The sequence below is a fragment of the Acipenser ruthenus genome, chromosome 48 (assembly GCF_902713425.1).
Source record: "Acipenser ruthenus chromosome 48, fAciRut3.2 maternal haplotype, whole genome shotgun sequence".
NCBI classification, from domain to species: Eukaryota; Metazoa; Chordata; class Actinopteri; order Acipenseriformes; family Acipenseridae; genus Acipenser; species Acipenser ruthenus.
Genome location: NC_081236.1, coordinates 7,146,826 through 7,166,991, shown reverse-complemented (window position 1 = coordinate 7,166,991; position 20,166 = coordinate 7,146,826). Strand labels below are relative to the sequence as shown.

The 20,166-nt window shown below is 39.7% G+C and overlaps 1 protein-coding gene across 1 annotated transcript in view; it reads right to left on the bottom strand.

Moving 5' to 3' along the window:
* The window catches only part of LOC131721182 (E3 ubiquitin-protein ligase TRIM39-like), a 63,488-nt gene that overhangs the window by 21,420 nt on the left and 21,902 nt on the right, over positions 1 to 20,166 (bottom strand). Inside the window, exons 9-11 of the mRNA XM_059014510.1 lie at positions 17,197 to 17,248; positions 15,316 to 15,342; positions 15,199 to 15,225 (exon numbers count right to left, since the gene is read on the bottom strand). Coding sequence (XP_058870493.1) covers positions 15,199 to 15,225; positions 15,316 to 15,342; positions 17,197 to 17,248 — 106 coding nt within the window. The remainder of the gene's footprint in view (positions 1 to 15,198; positions 15,226 to 15,315; positions 15,343 to 17,196; positions 17,249 to 20,166) is intronic.

The following is a 20,166-nucleotide window of genomic DNA, read 5'->3' as shown; positions in this document are numbered from 1 at the left end:
ACGGCTTTCTTCATGTTATCTGCTGAATATAAAAATCCAAACAAAGAAAAAAATGGGTCCACCTGTGTGAACCTCTCACTGACACTATTCAGTGCCATATCAACCAGGGGAAGGAAAAAAATCTTTCTTAAAGCGCTGTTCTGGTGTGAATTGAGTTTCCTCTGTGCCCTCATAGAGGAATTGGTGAGTTGTTCTTCTCTGTCTCTCCACTGGGAATGTCATGTCTATCTGCATTTTCTCAGCTATTTCTCTTGCATCTATCTGGGTTGAGGCAAGTCCACCATCCCTGTATTCCTGGAGAAACTGTTTAACACCATCAGTCTCCCTCTTCACTGTCTCAATTGACACACTGGGGCTTTGCGGGAGTTTGCTGACGCGGTTTACCTGATACAACACATTGTACCAGATCACAACACAGAGAATGAAGCGCCATGTTGTCAGCTCCTTACACAGGCTCTGTGATGAAGACAATGTCTCCCCATCCTTCTTGTCTGTTGCGTGTTCACTGAGTGCAGTTAAAGCCTCCACCACTTCAGGCATTTGGTAGCGAAGTGTTTTCACACTGTCAATGCGGCACTCCCATCTTGTTGTTGACAGACTTTTCACTGTGAGCTTCACATGATTTTGTAGTATTGACCAGCGCTGTACTGAGGAGCTGAAGAGGTTGTAAAGGCACTGAAGATTGCCGAAAAAACTCACAGAGAGTACAGATGACTTGGCTGCATCAGCCACAACAAGGTTTAGTGTGTGACTGCTGCAGGGAACACACATTGCCTTATTGTTCAGTTCCAGCACTCTTTTCTGGACCCCCTGCTTGTGTCCCATCATATTACTTCCATTATCATAGGATTGCCCACGACAGTCTGCAATGTTCAATTTCAAGTGGTTCAGCTGCTCAAGGAGGGTATAAGCCTTTTCCTGTGGTGTTATCAACACTGATAAACCCAACAAAGTGCTCTGAGATGGAGGCCCCCACAGCTGACTCACAGTTCACAATGCGTAGCACCAGGGACAACTGTTCTGTGTGGCTGATGTCTGGGGTGCAGTCCATTATGACTGAAAAGTATTTGGCCTCTTTCACTTTCTGCACAATTGCATCACATGTTTTCTGTCCAACTAATGCAATTAACTCATTTTGGATGGTGTTACTCAAGTAATGATCCTTGATTTCCTTTTTGTCAATCCTTCTAAGATGTTCGCTCATTATGGGATTAAACTGTGCCATCAGCTCTATCTGTCCAAGGAAGTTGCCATTATGGGGCTCAAAAAGTTTCTCTGAGTGTTCTCTTAAGGCCTGGTTGCATTCTGCTAAATGGCAAACAATGGCAATTATTCTGCTTAACACAGCCCTCCAGTGCTGTACTTCCAGGGCCTGTAATTCCTGACTGTCACTATCAATGGTTTTGCCAGATTTCAGCCGTTCATCTAATTCCCGCCAGCTCTGCATATTGGCACGGTGCGATTTGCCCTTTTCATGCTCTTTCAAGTGGCTATGAAGATTTATCCACGATCGAAATCCACTGCTGCTAAGAGCATATCTGGTCCCTCTTTCAAACAGCTTGCAGCAGAAACAAAATACAGAATCACTGCTCACTGAGTAAACTAACCACTTACGATGGATTTTCTCTCCGTTTTTCATTTTCTTTTGGTAATTCTCTTCAGTAAAACGACGTGGGATGTTGTCATCGTTTTGTGGGAAGTCAAAATCCTTAATATGAACTGGCCCCCTTATGATCAACTTACATTTATTTTGGTTGGTAAGCTTGTCTGGCCAAAGCGCTGGGTCGTCCGAGAGAATGACAGTTTCACTCACCACTTGGTCATGTTGTTGCGAGGCTTCGGGCGAGGCCTCGGCAAGTTCTGCGGCAGATGGAGCTGCTTCCTCTGAGCTAGTCGCTGTAACGTTATCCGGTAGGTCTGTGCTAACGGTGCTGCTGCAACAAGCTGAGGTGGTGGCATCACGAGGAGGACAAACATTTCCCACCTCCTCCTCGTCGGATGATTCCTTTGCAGTGTTACTCTTAAAGAAACTAGTGAGCTTCTGCAAACTTTCCTGTTGAGTTTTTGATTCTTTTATCTTTTTTCGTTTTTGAACTCTGCTAGGATACGTGCGCTTCATTTTGCTTGATTTCACTGACTGAAGCTGGCCTAGTTACGGTAGCTCAAATGTGTCATGATGCGCGCTGAATGAAATGACCTTTTGTAAATATATAGAAGTGCAGACAGGGTGTGTGTGGTCTATGAAATCAAATGTGTATATTATTTTACTTCATCTGAGAAAATAAGGATTTTGTTGCAATTCAGGCAGTAATGTAACACTGCTACTAGGCAGCAGGGGGGCCCCTAGCCCCGCGGGGCCCCATGCAATTGCGTGGTTTGCGTGTTGGGAAACCACGCCCCTGATTACAGAACAGCTTTTAATTATTCAAGCGAGCTGAACCGAGAAGCCGTGAAGGGGAGGGACTGGGAAATGAAGTCTTTATTTTTTCACGTGAATGCGCATGCGCCGTTTTGAAGGGGAGGGACGCTGGGAAATGAAGTCTTTATTTTTTCACTTGAATGCTCATGCGCCGCTGTGAAGGGGAGGGACGCTGGGAAATGAAGTCTTTATTTTTTCATGTGAATGCTCAAGCGCCGCTGTGAAGGGGAGGGACGCTGGGAACGAGTATCAGACAACGGCTTCGATTTCTAATGAAAAATAAATACATAAAGTTTTTTGGTTCTGGACATGTTTTGTTTCCTGGTCTTGTCACTGTGTTTTAAGTTTAATTTAAATAGAGTTGTTTTTTTTTAATGTTTTTTCGATGTTGGATACACACACTTTTTATGGAGCTTCTGGAGAAATGGTACGTTGTAAAATCGACTAGGAATGTTTATTTCATGCTATTAAAATAGATTACATTTTAGTGCGAACGTACAGTCCTCCTTTATGCTTTTATGTTTACCATTGATACGCACTTTGAATAACAAACCGAGGTTAAAATATGACTTAAAATAGTGGAAGTAAAATATAAAAATATGAAATGAGAGAAACATTAAATTTATGGCCGTTTAAACAGTTAAACGATTAACAATGGGTTTAAACGTGTAGTCAATTAAACGCAGATTTACAGCCCTACAAACTACAATGAGGAATATTTTCATACCCTCCACACAGAGATCAGCCATTTCCAGACCCAGGGAAATGTGCTGTTCTGTGGGGATTTCAACACCAGAACAGGAACAGAGCCTGACTGTAGAAGCACACAAGGTAACAGCCATGTTTTTGGACAAACCCCTCTGTACCTCACACCTACCTCAATCCACAGAAACAACCCCGATTGTATTGTGAACACAAATGGGAGGCAGTTAGTGCATCTCTGCCAAGCCTGGGGTCTGTACATCATTAATGGCAGGATCAGAGGGGACTCTTTAGGTAGATTCACATGCTGCTCAGCTCTTGGGACTAGCGTAGTTGATTACGCCATCACTGACCTGGACCCCTCCTTTATTAATGCATTCACTGTCAGGCCACAAACACCTCTGTCAGACCACAGTCAAATTATTGGGTTCCTACAAAGAACAGGACAGCCCAGTAACACACTAATACAGCCATGCAAGCTGTACCATCTGAACCATACTTATAAATGGGCTCCAAACAGCACAGAGGAATTCGATAAAGCAACTGGCTCTCCTGAAATCACTAACCTTACTGACACCTTCCAAATCACACAGTGCCAGCCTAATGTGAGAGGAGTAAATCTGGCAGTTAAACACATGAATGAAATATTAGAAAAAACAGCAAGCAAGGCAAATCTCCAAAAAATGAACAAGTAAAAAACAATCAGAAGCACAAACCCAAAGAAAAATGGTTTGATGATGAATGTGAAACAATAAGGAAAAAACTAAGACAAGAATCAAATCAAAAACATCATCAGCCACACAACCCAGATTTACACCTAAAGCAACACAAACACACCCTGAAACAGAACAAAGAGAAACACATGAACACAGCCCTCACAGACACGGAGGAATCTATTAACCAAAATCAGTTCTGGGAATGTGGAACAATATGAACTCCACACAAAAACAAGAACTGACAATACAAAATAAAATCTTTACAAAGAAACCCTACAAGAGGATTTTACAACAGAGCAAAATTTAATTCAGGAAAAACTTAAATCATTAGAACTATCTATTAAAGACAATCAGAACCCACTGGACTTCCCATTCTCCCCACAGGAGCTAGCAGAGAAGCTCCAGGGACTCAAACCCAGGAAAGCCTGTGGCCCGACAGCATCAGTACTGAGATGCTCAAACACAGCAGCCCTGAGCTGCAGGAGGCCCTGCTTAAATTATTCAACCTGGTACTACAGGAAGGCTGCTTCCCTGACATCTGGAACCAAGGGCTTATATCCCCAATTTACAAAAGTGGAGACAAATTCAACCCCAACAACTACCGAGGCATCTGTGTGAGCAGCAACCTGGGGAAGGTATTCTGCAATATCATCAATACCTGAATACTGGCCTTCCTTACCGAACAGAGTGTCCTGAGTAAGAGTCAGATTGGATTTCTATCAAATTACCAATGGCCATATTTATACCCTCCACACCCTAATCAACAAACATATACAACAAAAAAATAAAGGAAACATTTTCTCTTGTTTTATAGACTTTAAAAAAGCATTTGATTCCATTTGGCATGAAGGTTTAAATGATAAAATTCTACAATGTGGTGTAGGGGGTAAAATGTACGACATAATAAAGTCAATGTACTCAGAAAACAAGTGTGGAATAAAAATTGGCAACAAAAAACAGAATTAATCAAACAGGGTCATGGAGAGAGACAGGGCTGCAGTCTGAGTCCAACACTGTTCAATATTTACATCAGTGAATTAGCAGCGGTGTTGGAGCAGTCTGCACCACCCTAGAACACACCACACAATATACATACCTAGGCCTGACCATCAGTGCGTCAGGGAGCTTTAACCTGGCAGTGAATGCACTAAAAGAAAAAGCCTGCAGAGCTTTTTATGCCATCAAAAGGAGGCTTTATAAAATAAATCTACCTGTCAGAATCTGGCAAGAGTTATCCATCCCATTGTGCTATATGGAAGTGAGGTATGGAGTCCAGTCAGTCAACAAGATTATATAAAATGGGATAAACATCCAGTAGAAACCCTGCATGCTGAATTCTGCAAAAACATATTACAGGTAGAGCAGAAAACACCAAACCATGCATGCAGGGCTGAATTAGGCCGCTACCCACTGCTCACCAGCATGCAAAAAAGAGCAGTACAATTCTATATGCATCTAAACAGAAGTGAGCCAGACTCCCTCCAGTACAAGGCCCTTCTAACCCAAGAGCTCAGCCCAGAAAAGAGTCTCCTCAGCCAGCTGGTCCTGAAGCTCACTACACTAACCAACACTAACACTAACCAGCTTCAGGACAGCTCTGCTACAGCACTGCCAATCAGAGTCAACCAAACTGTAACACAAATCAAAAACTCCTATCTGGAACATTGGGACAAAGAAACAAAAACCCCAAATAAACTGGATTGCAACCGAGCCCTAAAAAGAGACTTTACTCTGGAGGGGATCTCTTCACTGTCAGAGATACAAAGCAGAGGCAGATCCTGACCAAGTACAGGCTCAGTGACCACAGCCTGGCCATTGAAAAAGGCTGACACAGGCAGACCTGGCTACCCAGAGAGAACAGGCTCTGTGGTCACTGTGAGACAGGAGAGGTCGAGACAGAGATGCACTTTCTCCTGCACTGTGAGAAATACAACCAAACAAGAGACACATTCCTTAAAAAAATGACTATTTCCCTCCCACACTTCCCACAACTGACTGACCCAGATAAACTGGCAGTCCTCCTGGGAGCAGCACACACAGCCCCACTGGCTGCCCAGTATGTGTGAACCTGTCACAGCCTGAGGGACACACAGTGAACACTCTGCACAGGGCGTTACTTACTCTGTGTTACATTCTATATACCAGCGGTCATTATTATTATTATTATTATTGTTGTTGTTGTTGTTGTTGTTGTTGTTGTTGTAAATCTATTGTTCATATGATATGTAATGTAATTGCTTTGGCAATACTGCTGACGTCTGTCATGCCAATAAAGCACCTTTGAATTGAATTGAATTGAATTGAAAAGAGATGGAGGGACAGGGGAGAGGGAGGGAGAGAGAGAGGGAGAGGAGAGAGATGGGAGGGAGGAGAGAGGGGAGAGAGAAGAGAAGGGAGAGGGTGGCAGAAGGGCGAGAGAAAAGGGAGGAGAGGAAAGAGAGATGTGGAAGAGAAGCAAGAGGGAGGTAGAGGATAGAAAGGGGAGAGGACGGGAGAGGATAGAGAGGAGTGAGGCGAGGATGGGAGAGAGGGGAGAGGATAGAGGGGAGAAGAGAAGAGGTAGAGGAGAGAGAGGGGGAGGAGAGAGGAGAGAGGGCGGTAGAGGGGAGAGGGAGGGAGAGAGGGAGGTAGAGGAGAAAGGGAGGTAGAGGAGAGAGAGGGAGGGGAGGGAGAGGGAAGGGATATGAGAGAGAGGGAGGTAGAGGAGGGAGAGAGGGAGGTAGAGGGGAGAGGGGAAGAGGGGAGGGAGAGTAGAGAGAGGGAGGGAGAGGAGAGAGGGAAGGTATAAGGGAGGGAGAGGAGGGGCATTTGCACATAAAAATAATTAGGGCTTCGGATTTCTGTTTTTTCACCCTGAATTTTCTCATCTCCTTAAGAATTTAAGCAATTCGTGCTTCTCAATCACAACTGTACAATTGATTGAATTTATGTTTTTTCTACTAAATGGGCTTTTAAATCGTAAGTCTTATTTTTTCATTTCAAAGCAGAAGCGACTCCTCTTTATTAATGTCAATACAGTCACGCACAGCGATTGTAATAAAGTGAGTCCAGCATAAAATACTGTATTGTTCATTCTAGCTTTAATAAAGAGGAGTCTCTTATTAACATGTCGCGATCTCGTTTGCACGTCCTGCTTGTAATGAAAATGAAGGCTTGGCTGATTGAAAAGCCCATTTAGTTGTTTCACAGAATGAATCAAGTTTACTATGAACACGTTTCTCAGTTGTGATTGAGAGACACAAACTGCTTCACAGGGATCAGATGAATTCTTAAAGCAGAGTAGAAAAGTCGGGTAAAACACTGACAATCAGAAGCCCAGCCTCGAGTATACACTGGGATATGCATCCCCACTGAGGAGAAGAGGAGAGGAGAGGAGAGAAGGATAGAGGGAGGGGTACACTCATGAGAGGAGAGGTGCAGACAGGCTCCAGATTGTGACACTCTTAATAATGTGTAGAAAGAATGTCTGTACCAAGTTTCATCACAATCAGATCAGCAGTTCTCTAGATGCATGTCAAAGTGTAACATATGGACCCCTGCAGTGTCTGCATGTGATCTTCACTTCACAGTGAGTTCACAATATGGGGCATTATAACTAAACACACTTTCTCCTCTCCTTTTCAATGTTTCCTTTGGGAGGCACACGAGGCTGGCGTTAGCTGAGCTGGGAGTGCACAGAGGTTTAAATGGGGCAGAATGTAAATATAGATGTAAACACAGTGAGTGAGATGGGGCTCCTCGCTGCTCTTTTACCCTTTTAAAAAAATACTTGTTTCTTGAGTTCTTTTGGTTTAATAAAGTTCTTAATGTTAATATCAGCAAATCCTATATCAATATCGACCACTAAAACAACATATTTCTATATAATTAATACATGAGGTCTGTATCAGTTTAGTTCATATTTCTATATAATTAATACAATGAGGTCTGTATCAGTTTAGTTCATATTTCTATATCATTAATACAGGAGGTCTGTATCAGTTTAGTTCATATTTCTATATCATTAATACAATGAGGTCTGTATCAGTTTAGTTCATATTTCTATATAATTAATACATGAGGTCTGTATCAGTTTAGTTCATATTTCTATATAATTAATACATGAGGTCTGTATCAGTTTAGTTCATATTTCTATATAATTAATACAATGCGGTCTGTATCAGTTTAGTTCATATTTCTATATCATTAATACAGGAGGTCTGTATCAGTTTAGTTCATATTTCTATATCATTAATACAATGAGGTCTGTATCAGTTTAGTTCATATTTCTATATAATTAATACATGAGGTCTGTATCAGTTTAGTTCATATTTCTATATAATTAATACATGAGGTCTGTATCAGTTTAGTTCATATTTCTATATCATTAATACATGAGGTCTGTATCAGTTTAGTTCATATTTCTATATCATTAATACAGGAGGTCTGTATCAGTTTAGTTCATATTTCTATATCATTAATACAATGAGGTCTGTATCAGTTTAGTTCATATTTCTATATAATTAATACATGAGGTCTGTATCAGTTTAGTTCATATTTCTATATAATTAATACATGAGGTCTGTATCAGTTTAGTTCATATTTCTATATAATTAATACAATGAGGTCTGTATCAGTTTAGTTCATATTTCTATATAATTAATACAATGAGGTCTGTCTCAGTTTAGTTCATATTTCTATATAATTAATACAGGAGGTCTGTATCAGTTTAGTTCATATTTCTATATAATTAATACATGAGGTCTGTATCAGTTTAGTTCATATTTCTATATAATTAATACAATGAGGTCTGTATCAGTTTAGTTCATATTTCTGTATAATTAATACAATGAAGTCCGCATCAGTTTAGTTCATATTTCTATATAATTAATACATGAGGTCTGTATCAGTTTAGTTCATATTTCTATATAATTAATACATGAGGTCTGTATCAGTTTAGTTCATATTTTTATATAATTAATAAAATGAGGTCTGTATCAGTTTAGTTCATATTTCTATATAATTAATACAATGAGGTCTGTATCAGTTTAGTTCATATTTCTATATCATTAATACAATGAGGTCTGTATCAGTTTAGTTCATATTTCTATATAATTAATACATGAGGTCTGTATCAGTTTAGTTCATATTTCTATATAATTAATACATGAGGTCTGTATCAGTTTAGTTCATATTTCTATATAATTAATACATGAGGTCTGTATCAGTTTAGTTCATATTTCTATATAATTAATACAATGAGGTCTGTCTCAGTTTAGTTCATATTTCTATATAATTAATACAGGAGGTCTGTATCAGTTTAGTTCATATTTCTATATAATTAATACATGAGGTCTGTATCAGTTTAGTTCATATTTCTATATAATTAATACATGAGGTCTGTATCAGTTTAGTTCATATTTCTATATAATTAATACATGAGGTCTGTATCAGTTTAGTTCATATTTCTATATAATTAATACATGAGGTCTGTATCAGTTTAGTTCATATTTCTATATAATTAATACAATGAGGTCTGTCTCAGTTTAGTTCATATTTCTATATAATTAATACAATGAGGTCTGTATCAGTTTAGTTCATATTTCTATATAATTAATACAATGAGGTCTGTATCAGTTTAGTTCATATTTCTATATAATTAATACAATGAGGTCTGTCTCAGTTTAGTTCATATTTCTATATAATTAATACAGGAGGTCTGTATCAGTTTAGTTCATATTTCTATATAATTAATACATGAGGTCTGTATCAGTTTAGTTCATATTTCTATATAATTAATACAATGAGGTCTGTCTCAGTTTAGTTCATATTTCTATATAATTAATACAATGAGGTCTGTCTCAGTTTAGTTCATATTTCTATATAATTAATACAGGAGGTCTGTATCAGTTTAGTTCATATTTCTATATAATTAATACATGAGGTCTGTATCAGTTTAGTTCATATTTCTATATAATTAATACAATGAGGTCTGTCTCAGTTTAGTTCATATTTCTATATAATTAATACAATGAGGTCTGTATCAGTTTAGTTCATATTTCTATATAATTAATACAATGAGGTCTGTATCAGTTTAGTTCATATTTCTATATAATTAATACAATGAGGTCTGTATCAGTTTAGTTCATATTTCTATATAATTAATACAATGAGGTCTGTATCAGTTTATTTCAGTGGTCAGTGACTGTACAGATAGCCGCTCACATGACTGGGGTCCTGAATCATGGAGTTGTTTATAAGCAGGGTTCACATCACTTTTATCATTAGGGTCTCACAGCACCAGCAGGAATGGTTTGGTTCTCGCCAGCATTAGGGATCCTCATCACAGTCACTGTCGAGCTCCACCTCCTCCTCCGACAGGTCAAACAATTGGGATGTCGAGGATCAGGGCCGATTCTAACACAGGGTACCTCATACAGCGAGAGCGACATTATATTCTGGAGCCAGTAGACATGTTTCATTTATTATTATTATCATCATCATCATCATCATCATCATCATCATCATCATCATCATCATCATCTATCTATCTATCTATCTATCTATCTATTTATTTATTTATTTAATTCGATAGTAAGCATAGATGACGATAGCTGGGTCTGGACGACTCACAGTCCTCCACACACACAGTAGAGAAGGGTTGTGTCGTGTGTGAAGTTGTGAGGCGGTCGATTAGGGCGGGTTTGATCATTTTCAAAGCGATTTCCACCCCTGTCAAGGAAGCTGGGTTCAGGATCAAAGGTTTCAGTGTCATCTTACACACATGAATGTGCATCAGGGCAGACTGAGGCTGATAGGCGGGATCGATATTTGTTTTTTAAAATGTGGAAACCCACGCTCACAAGCAGCACTGCTTAACTCTTTAAGGACCAAGCATTTATAATATGATTAACCATTTTTTGGTAGTATTTGACTCTCTTCCTGTAAACATTCACTAAACATCTATTTTTTAGAGTAGCATCTTGGAACTGTTCTTTTCTTATGAACACTCTGGGGAGCATTATAAAGCACTTCAGAAACCAGACAAGCTTTTCACTTTTTTTTCAAAACGATATTTCATTTCTTTTCTTTTTTTAACGTTAAGTATTTTTCTATTATTATGTATTCTGCTTAGAGATACATGTATAAAAATGTCTTATTCTATGACCCGAGGGACCTTCCAATACTTCCTGAAAGTTTTGTTGATGTTTGGGCAAATTACAAGACACTGTTTCACTGAGTGATTGCAATGACAGAATACACGTTTATCCTGAGGGTCTTTAGAAGCAATAATGGACACTACTCTCGATTATTTACTCAAAATAAACATGTATAAATAAAATAATAGTTCTTCACTCCATTATTATCAGCAATAAGGACAAAATAATAAATAAATGTAGTTCCTGAAACATGAACCCTTATATCCACTCGTCTGATATTTAGAAATGTTGTAAAAACATATACAGTGCCTATAGAAAGTCTACACCCCCTTTCAAAATGTTCACCTTTTGTTGCCTTATAGCCTGGAATTAAAATGCATACATTTTTTTTTCATTTATCTACACATCCTACCCCACAACTTCCAAGTGAAAAAATATTCTAGAAATTTGTAGAAAATTAATTAAAAATAAAAACTGAAATAGCTTGGTTGGATAAATGTCCACTCCCTTTGTAGTAGCAATCCTAAATTAGCTCAGGTGTAACCAATCGCCTTCAAAATCACACACCAAGTTAAGTGGCCTCCACCTGTGTTAAATTGCAGTGATTCACATGATTTCAGGATAAATTCAGCAGTTCCTGTAGGTTCCCTCTGCTGGGTAGTGCATTTCAAAGCAAAGACTCAACCATGAGCACCAAGGTGCTTTCAAAAGAACTCCGGGACAAAGTTGTTGAAAGGCACAGATCAGGGGATGGGTATAAAAAAATATCAAAGGCTTTGAATATCCCTTGGAGCACGGTCAAGACGATTATTAAGAAGTGGAAGGTGTATGGCACCACCAAGACCCTGCCTAGATCAGGCCATCCCTCCAAACTGGATGACCGAGCAAGGAGACTGATCAGAGAGGCTACCAAGAGGCCAATGGCAACTTTGCAAGAGCTACAGGCTTTTATGGTCAAGACTGGTCAAAGTGTGCATGTGACAACAATATCCCAAGCACTCTGCAAATCTGGCCTGTATGGTAGGGTGGCAAGAAGGAAGCCATTACTCAAGAAAGCCCACCTTGAATCCCATTTGAAGTATGCAAAAAAACACTCAGGAGATTCTGTAGCCATGTGGCAAAAAGTTTTGTGGTCTGACGAAACTAAAATGGAACTTTTTGGCCTAAATACAAAGCGTTATGTTTGGTGCAAACCCAACACAGCGCATCACCCAAAGAACACCATCCCTACTGTGAAGCATGGTGGTGGTGGCAGCATCATGTTATGAGGATGTTTCTTATCGGCAGGGACTGGGGCACTTGTTAGGATAGAAGGGAAAATGAATGGAGCAAATTACAGAAAAGTCCTTGAGGAAAACCTGCTGCCCTCTGCAAGAAAGCTGAAACTGGGACGGAAGTTCACCTTTCAGCATGACAATGACCCAAAGCACACAGCCAAAGCTACACTGGAGTGGCTAAGGAACAAAAAGGTAAATGTCCTTGAGTGGCCCAGTCAGAGCCCCGACCTAAATCCAATCGAAAATTTGTGGCATGACTTGAAGATTGCTGTCCATCAACGCTCCCCAAGGAACATGACAGAGCTTGAACAGTTTTGTAAAGAAGAATGGTCAAATATTGCTAAATCTAGGTGTGCAAAGTTGGTAGAGACCTATCCCAACAGACTCAGGGCAGTGGAGACTTATCCAATTATGATCATTCCGTTTTGTATTTTTAATATATAATTTTTTTCTCAATAAAAACTTTTTTCCCCTTAACAGTGTGGAGTATTGTGTGTAGATAAGTGGGAAAAAATCATCATTTAAATGCATGAAACTCTGAGGCACTGACACAACAAAATGTGAAAAAAGTCCAAGGGGGTGTAGACTTTCTATAGGCACTGTATATTAAAACACGAGACAGAATAAATGTTCTAATATAACTATAAGTCGAATATATTGAATTTGTATTGTTTCCCGGTTATTTTCTTTGCTGTAAACAAGTTCCTGTGTCATGTTTTAACTCTGTGTGTTGCTATGAAATGTCTCCACCTTTACAAATGAAATGCCCGTCTCAGTGACGTCACACGAATAAACAACCAATCAGGCAGTGAAGTTCAACCCCTCCCCTATCCAACGACATGCGTTAACAAGCTGTACTGCAAAGTATGGTGTCCCAGCAAGTGAAAGAAACGAAGTGTGTTTTAATCGTGTTTACCCGATCACGGGCCCAGAATGACACTTCAGTATGATCGTGTTACACCATCACACCCTTAAAGTTAGTGCTGTTAAACACGTTAGCTTGACAGCACAACAGTATCTATAGAAGGATATAACTGAGGGAACAAAATGTTATTTTAAGTAAAAGGCTGAAGTAAATGTATTTTTTAAACTCATGTTTAAAATATAACGGCTCTCAAGCATCGACTCCTCCTCTCATCCGCGTTCAGTCTGTGAAGTGAAGCGTCAGTGAGCTTTCACAATGCCACTCCCCGGAACTACATCCCTCTTCTCTGAGTGGACAGCTGAACCGAGATCCCTGCTATCATTGGATGCTTCAAGTGTCCATTAAAGAAATGATTGATGTTATGAACTGGAGTGATTCCACCTATCGCTCTTCATTTTGTTTTATTAAATCTTGAAGCAGCCAATAATAGCGCTAGCAGGGAGGGACTAACCCACCAGCCTAAAGTGAAATATGAGGACTGGGATTTAGTTATGATCAGTGATAATAAGCTGAGTTACCCGGAGATCTTTGACAGATCCCAGAGTGTAAAGAGAGAGAGAGAGGGAGGGGGGGGAGAGAGAGATGGAGGGGGAGGCAGAGAGGGAGAGGTAAAGGGGGAATACTGTAAGAAAGTTAGGCAAAAAGGGATAGTGAGAAAAAGAGGGGATACCAGATCCAAATTCTGAAACGCCAATCAGATAGGTGGTTACCTAGGTGTATGTAAAAGTGTAACACATAGTATATACCAGACACCTGGGAGAGAGGGAGAGAGAAAGAGGGGGGGAGGGGCTGGGAGATGGGAGGTTAAAGAGAGATGGGGTTAGGGGATGAGGGAGAGACTGGGGACAGAGGGAGGGGAGAGACACAGGCTCCAGGTTATGATACTCTTAGTAATTTGTTCTACAGAATGCCCGTACCAAGTTTCATCACAATTGGATAGAGGTTCTATATCTAATATATACCTGCCACCTGGGACGAGCACCCATGTGAGGAAAAGGAGAGGATAGAGGGGAAAGAGAGAGAGAGGGATTTCCAGAATAGATTTCAATTGAATCTGAATCATTATTCAGCCAAGCCACAGACTAACCCCTATTCTTAAATGACAATACTGATGTGTTTAGAGAAACAGCCGGAGTACAAATAAAAGACTTGGGGCTTGAACCTCAAACCACTTCCAATGAACTACGTGAACATCTTTAAGACAGAGGAGGTGAAGAGAGAGGGGGAGAGGAGAGGCAGGGGAAGACAGGGGAGAGGTGAGGTGAAAAGAGAGGGGGAGAGGAGAGGCAGGGGAAGACAGGGGAGAGGTGAGGTGAAGAGAGAGGGGGAGAGGAGAGGCAGGGGAAGAGAGGGGAGAGGTGAAGAGAGAGGGGGAGAGGAGAGGCAGGGGAAGAGAGAGGAGAGGTGAAGAGAGAGGGGGAGAGGAGAGGCAGGGGAAGAGAGGGGAGAGGTGAAGAGAGAAGGGGAAGAGAGGGGAGAGGTGAAGAGAGAAGGGGAAAGGAGAGGCAGGGGAAGAGAGGGGAGGCAGGGGAAGAGAGGAGAGAGGTGAAGAGAGGGGGAGAGGTGAAGCAGGGGAGGCAGGGGAAGAGAGGGACAGGGAGGATAGTAAAACAGAAGGAAGGGGAAGAGATGAGGGGAAAAAGGAGAGATGGAGAGGAGAAGAAGAGAGAAGAGAGGGGGAGAGGTGAAGCAGGGGAAGAGAGAGGGAAGACAGTTAAACAGAAGGAAGGGGAAGAGATGAGGAAGAAAAGGAGAGATGAAGAGGAGGAGGAGGCGGTAGTGAAAAGGGGAAGGGTGTAAGAGAGGGAGAGGGAGGACAGTAAGATGGGAAGAAAAGAGAGAGGGGAGAACATGACTTTAAAAAAACTGTAGAGCAGAGAGGAGATGCCCACTGGCAACGACCAAATTATTAAATCAGTTGTTGACAGTGGGCTGTCCCTCTGTACTAGAAAAAACTGTTATACCAAAAATCAATCAGAAATATCAGACTTCAGCAACACATAGTAAACTTAAAGAGTACCTGATGCCTTGTGAATCCACTGCCAGACTAGAAAAAATTAAAGAAAAATAGATGAAATATTCTTAACAGTAGAATGCAACACCTGAAAATCAACAAAACTGCAACAGTGATAAATACCTGAATCAGGGAGGCATCTCCCAGCACCTGTGTGAAGAGATAAAGACAGAGTTGGCAAAGAATTGAATCAATATTCCAGCTGGAAGTATAGATGAATCTCCAGTATCACAGTCTAAACTTCATAGTGTTGTTCAAGCATTCGTTTTCAATTATTAACAATGTTACCTTTCCTGTAAAAGTTCCCATGCTGTGTTTTGTTCTTCTCTAGTTTCCTATTTCGGAGAGACCCGTCTCCTTGTTGGGTTACCTGAGTAAATCCTTCATGGATTTTCAATTTCCGTCCTGTTAATACAATTCCACCCATCAAAGTGCAACTTGAAATAACATCGACTTGTGTTCAAAAGACGACAGGAATCAAGATGAACCTGCTCCCCTCAGAAGAAGTGACCTGTCACTCAAATACTGCCTCCTTGTCATTGGAGGAGAACGACACTCAGGCTAGCGCTGTTCTAAAATGACTAGTGAGGATATCAATACTGAGAATCATGTCTATTATAAACATTGCTAATTATTTATGAAGAGATGCCTCCTCAAGACACGTGGTCCTGACCACAGTCGAGAATAAAAGGATAAATACAGACAAAATAAAATATAGAAATAATGTCTAGTCTACACACAGCAAATCAAACAATTATTAAAACTAATAACAACAATACACCTTTATTAAAAAAAGAAAGGTGAAATGCTATTTTATTTATTTTAGAGACGCTTTTCAGAGTTAGTTGTTATTTTAATAATTCAGCTGTGTTTGTAAGTCTTTTTTTCGATTATTACAGTAACATAAAAACCTGAATGAATGAATAAAACAACAGCACACAATACCAGAATGATAGTTCAGAGAGACCAGGCTTCTGGTTTAGAAAAGTGCACGAGATGATAACTGCACACTGGTTCTGACTGGTCTTGGTAATTCATGTTCTGTATACAATTACCCTTGCAGTAGCATTTACAGAAATAAGGGATAAATACAGACAAAATAAAATGCAGAAATAATGTTTAGACTACACACAGCAAATCAAACAGTTATTAAAGTTATAGTACTACTACTAATACTACTACTACTACTACTACTACTAATAATAATAATAATAATAATAATAATAATAATAATAATAATAATAATAATAATAATAACAATACACATTTATTTAAAATGAAAAGTGAAATGCTGCTGTTTTATTTCTTTTAGTTGGTTGTTATTTTAATAATTCAAGTGTGTTTGTAAGTCTTTTTTTTATTTAATTTTCTGTATACAATTGCTGTTTCAAAACAATGTTTTAATGGTGCCTAAAATAGAAAAATGAAACATGTCTAAAACCAACAAGCCATTGGGTTCATTGATCCCAGGTGACACGGCTGCACTTGAACCAGGCAGACCGTTTCCTAGCAGCCTGAGCAGCTACGTGTGGAAAAGTGAGCTCAGGGAAACTCTTCATTGAGAATAATAGGTGCATCTATTGAAGTTTATCATGGTGCTACCTGACTGGAAAGAATGAAGGCGCTAATTCAGGGACTGCAGCCAAAAATGAAACAATAACACCAAGCTTCAGGACAGTAATACTGATAGATACACTGATAGCAATACTGATAGATACACTGATAGAAATACTGATAGATACACTGATAGTAATAATGTTATTTCAAGTGATCCGGTTCGATAGGAAACAGTTCCAGTACATCTTGCAGGTATTGTTATAACTTATGAACGTGATACTGGCTCTTTTTTCTTCATTATTTTTTTAATGAACAAATTAAACAGTTATTGTCTTTCTTGTTCTGCAAACAGGAATGTGATGATTCTGAGTTCTCTGTCATCAAGACAATCTTGTGTTTGGACGGTCAGAGATGAATTATAACATGTTGCAGGTTTGCCATACTCACCAATATTCTGAGATTTTAGCATCCTAAAGAACCACATCCGAGTGACAATTCCCTAAAAACAACAACAATAGTCAAGAGAGTGAATAAATGAATGAATGAATGCATTCCAGCTGTCCGTGAGTGTCTACTTTATCAATTCATTATACAGATGTGCTCAAATTTGTTGGTACCCTTACAACTCATTGAAATAATGCTTCATTCCTCCTGAAAAGTGATGAAATTAAAAGCTATTTTATCATGTATACTTGCATGCCTTTGGTATGTCATAGAATAAAGCAAAGAAGCTGTGAAAAGAGATGAATTATTGCTTATTCTACAAAGATATTCTAAAATGGCCTGGACACATTTGTTGGTACCCCTTAAAAAAGATAATAAATAATTGGATTATAGTGATATTTCAAACTAATTAGTTTCTTTAATTAATATCACACATGTCTCCAATCTTGTAATCAGACATTCAGCCTATTTAAATGGAGAAAAGTAGTCACTGTGCTGTTTGGTATCATTGTGTGCACCACACTGAACATGGACCAGAGAAAGCAAAGGAGAGAGTTGTCTGAGGAGATCAGAAAGAAAATAATAGACAAGCATGGTAAAGGTAAAGGCTACAAGACCATCTCCAAGCAGCTTGATGTTCCTGTGACAACAGTTGCAAATATTATTAAGAAGTTTAAGGTCCATGGAACTGTAGCCAACCTCCCTGGGCGCGGCCGCAAGAGGAAAATCGACCCCAGATTGAACAGAAGGATAGTGCGAATGGTAGAAAAAGAACCAAGGATAACTGCCAAAGAGATACAAGCTGAACTCCAAGGTGAAGGTACGTCAGTTTCTGATCGCACCATCCGTCGCTTTTTGAGCGAAAGTGGGCTCCATGGAAGAAGACCCAGGAGGACTCCACTTTTGACAGAAAAACATAAAAAAGCCAGACTGGAATTTGCTAAAATGCATATTGACAAGCCACAATCCTTCTGGGAGAATGTCCTTTGGACAGATGAGTCAAAACTGGAGCTTTTTGGCAAGTCACATCAGCTCTATGTTCACAGACGAAAAAATGAAGCTTTCAAAGAAAAGAACACCATACCTACAGTGAAACATGGAGGAGGCTCGGTTATGTTTTGGGGCTGCTTTGCTGCGCCTGGCACAGGGTGCCTTGAATCTGTGCAGGGCACAATGAAATCTCAAGACTATCAAGGCATTCTGGAGCGAAACGTACTGCCCAGTGTCAGAAAGCTCTGTCTCAGTCGCAGGTCATGGGTCCTCCAACAGGATAATGACCCAAAACACACAGCTAAAAGCACCCAAGAATGGATAAGAACAAAACATTGGACTATTCTGAAGTGGTCTTCTATGAGTCCTGATCTGAATCCTATCGAACATCTATGGAAAGAGCTGAAACTTGCAGTCTGGAGAAGGTACCCATCAAACCTGAGACAGCTGGAGCAGTTTGCTCAGGAAGAGTGTGCCAAACTACCTGTTAACAGGTGCAGAAGTCTCATTGAGAGCTACAGAAAACGTTTGATTGTAGTGATTGCCTCTAAAGGTTGTGCAACAAAATATTAGGTTAGCGGTCCCATTAATGAAATGATTGCTTGTCTGCTAATGAATAGAAATGATCATCTCCCTATTGATGATTTGCACGTATGTCACCAAATCACGTGACCTAAGTGTGGTCGGCCATTTTGGACGTCAAAAAGCTTTGGACGTCCTGTTGACAACCTGCGAAGACGTAGAACTTTTTTTTAAAACACATTTTTTTTCAACTCATGCAGTCCGAAAAACCATACTTGACATTGTCCGATGAAGTCATCTCAGAGGTGAACATCGAGATAGATACATGGAGAACATTCTGCTCACCGGGCTTCAAAATGATGTGTATTTGCTGCCAGCTGGTCTCTTCTCTGAGGTTGTCAAGTGTGACAGGACATCCCTGCCTGACTTCACGCCTCACGACATATATCACTGTGTAATAAACAACATCTCCCCGTACACCGGCCAAGATCTCAAGGCATACAAAAGCCTTGATGCATACTTGTATTTTGTATCAGGATGGGTGACATGTTTGCATCAGTGGCTATACCAGGGGGACGCGTCCGTCATCTTATCATGGCTAAGGTCATCACGTCTCAATTTCACTTGATAAACTAGCAATGACAGTGACAGCACTAATATAGCCAAAGGAAATATAAGACCAGAATTACAAAGAAGAATTCAGAGGTTTTTGTTGTTGTAGTTTTGTTATGTTTTTAAGTTATACAAATTATAGGGTGACGTTGTGTGAGAATCCTGTCTTTCTGAGGGAGTGCGCTTTATTTGAAATACAAATGAAAATAATATTGCTTACTGATAGGGTTGCCACCTGGCCCCACAATCCCGGGACACATTGAGACAGAACAGGATTTTAAAAAGACCACTTAACTGAGAGAAAAGAATGTGTTAATTAGCTACGATACCTTCGATCAAATTAATGATTAATTACCATGCACGGCAAACAACTGTATAATTATAATAATAATTAATACATTATATTACTTTTCATGTATTTCATTATTAATTATAATAATAATATTTAATTTATTTGCAGACACTGATACGTAAAAGTCGCTTACTTTCTGTTTGTTAATAATAAATCGCTAAAACGTACAATTCCTCTCCCAATCAGCAAAACATTGCTCAGCTGTTCGGAGGCAGTATGTTGAACTGATTAGAATGACTTGTTTGTTGTGCACAGTAATTCAGCAATAGGATTCATTTTAGCAAAGGTGTCGGGCTAATTAACACGTTAATTTATTTCAATTTAGCAGCAAGTTTAAAATCCCGTTCTGTCTCAGTGTCCTGGGATTGTGGGGCCAGGTGACAACCCTACTTACTGATAGCAAGTCTGCCTATTTCCCTTGAAGTGCTTAAAGATTCAGGGCCACCAGACTCAAGTGAAAGCTAATAAGTGTAATTTAGCTCGGGCAATTCATTATT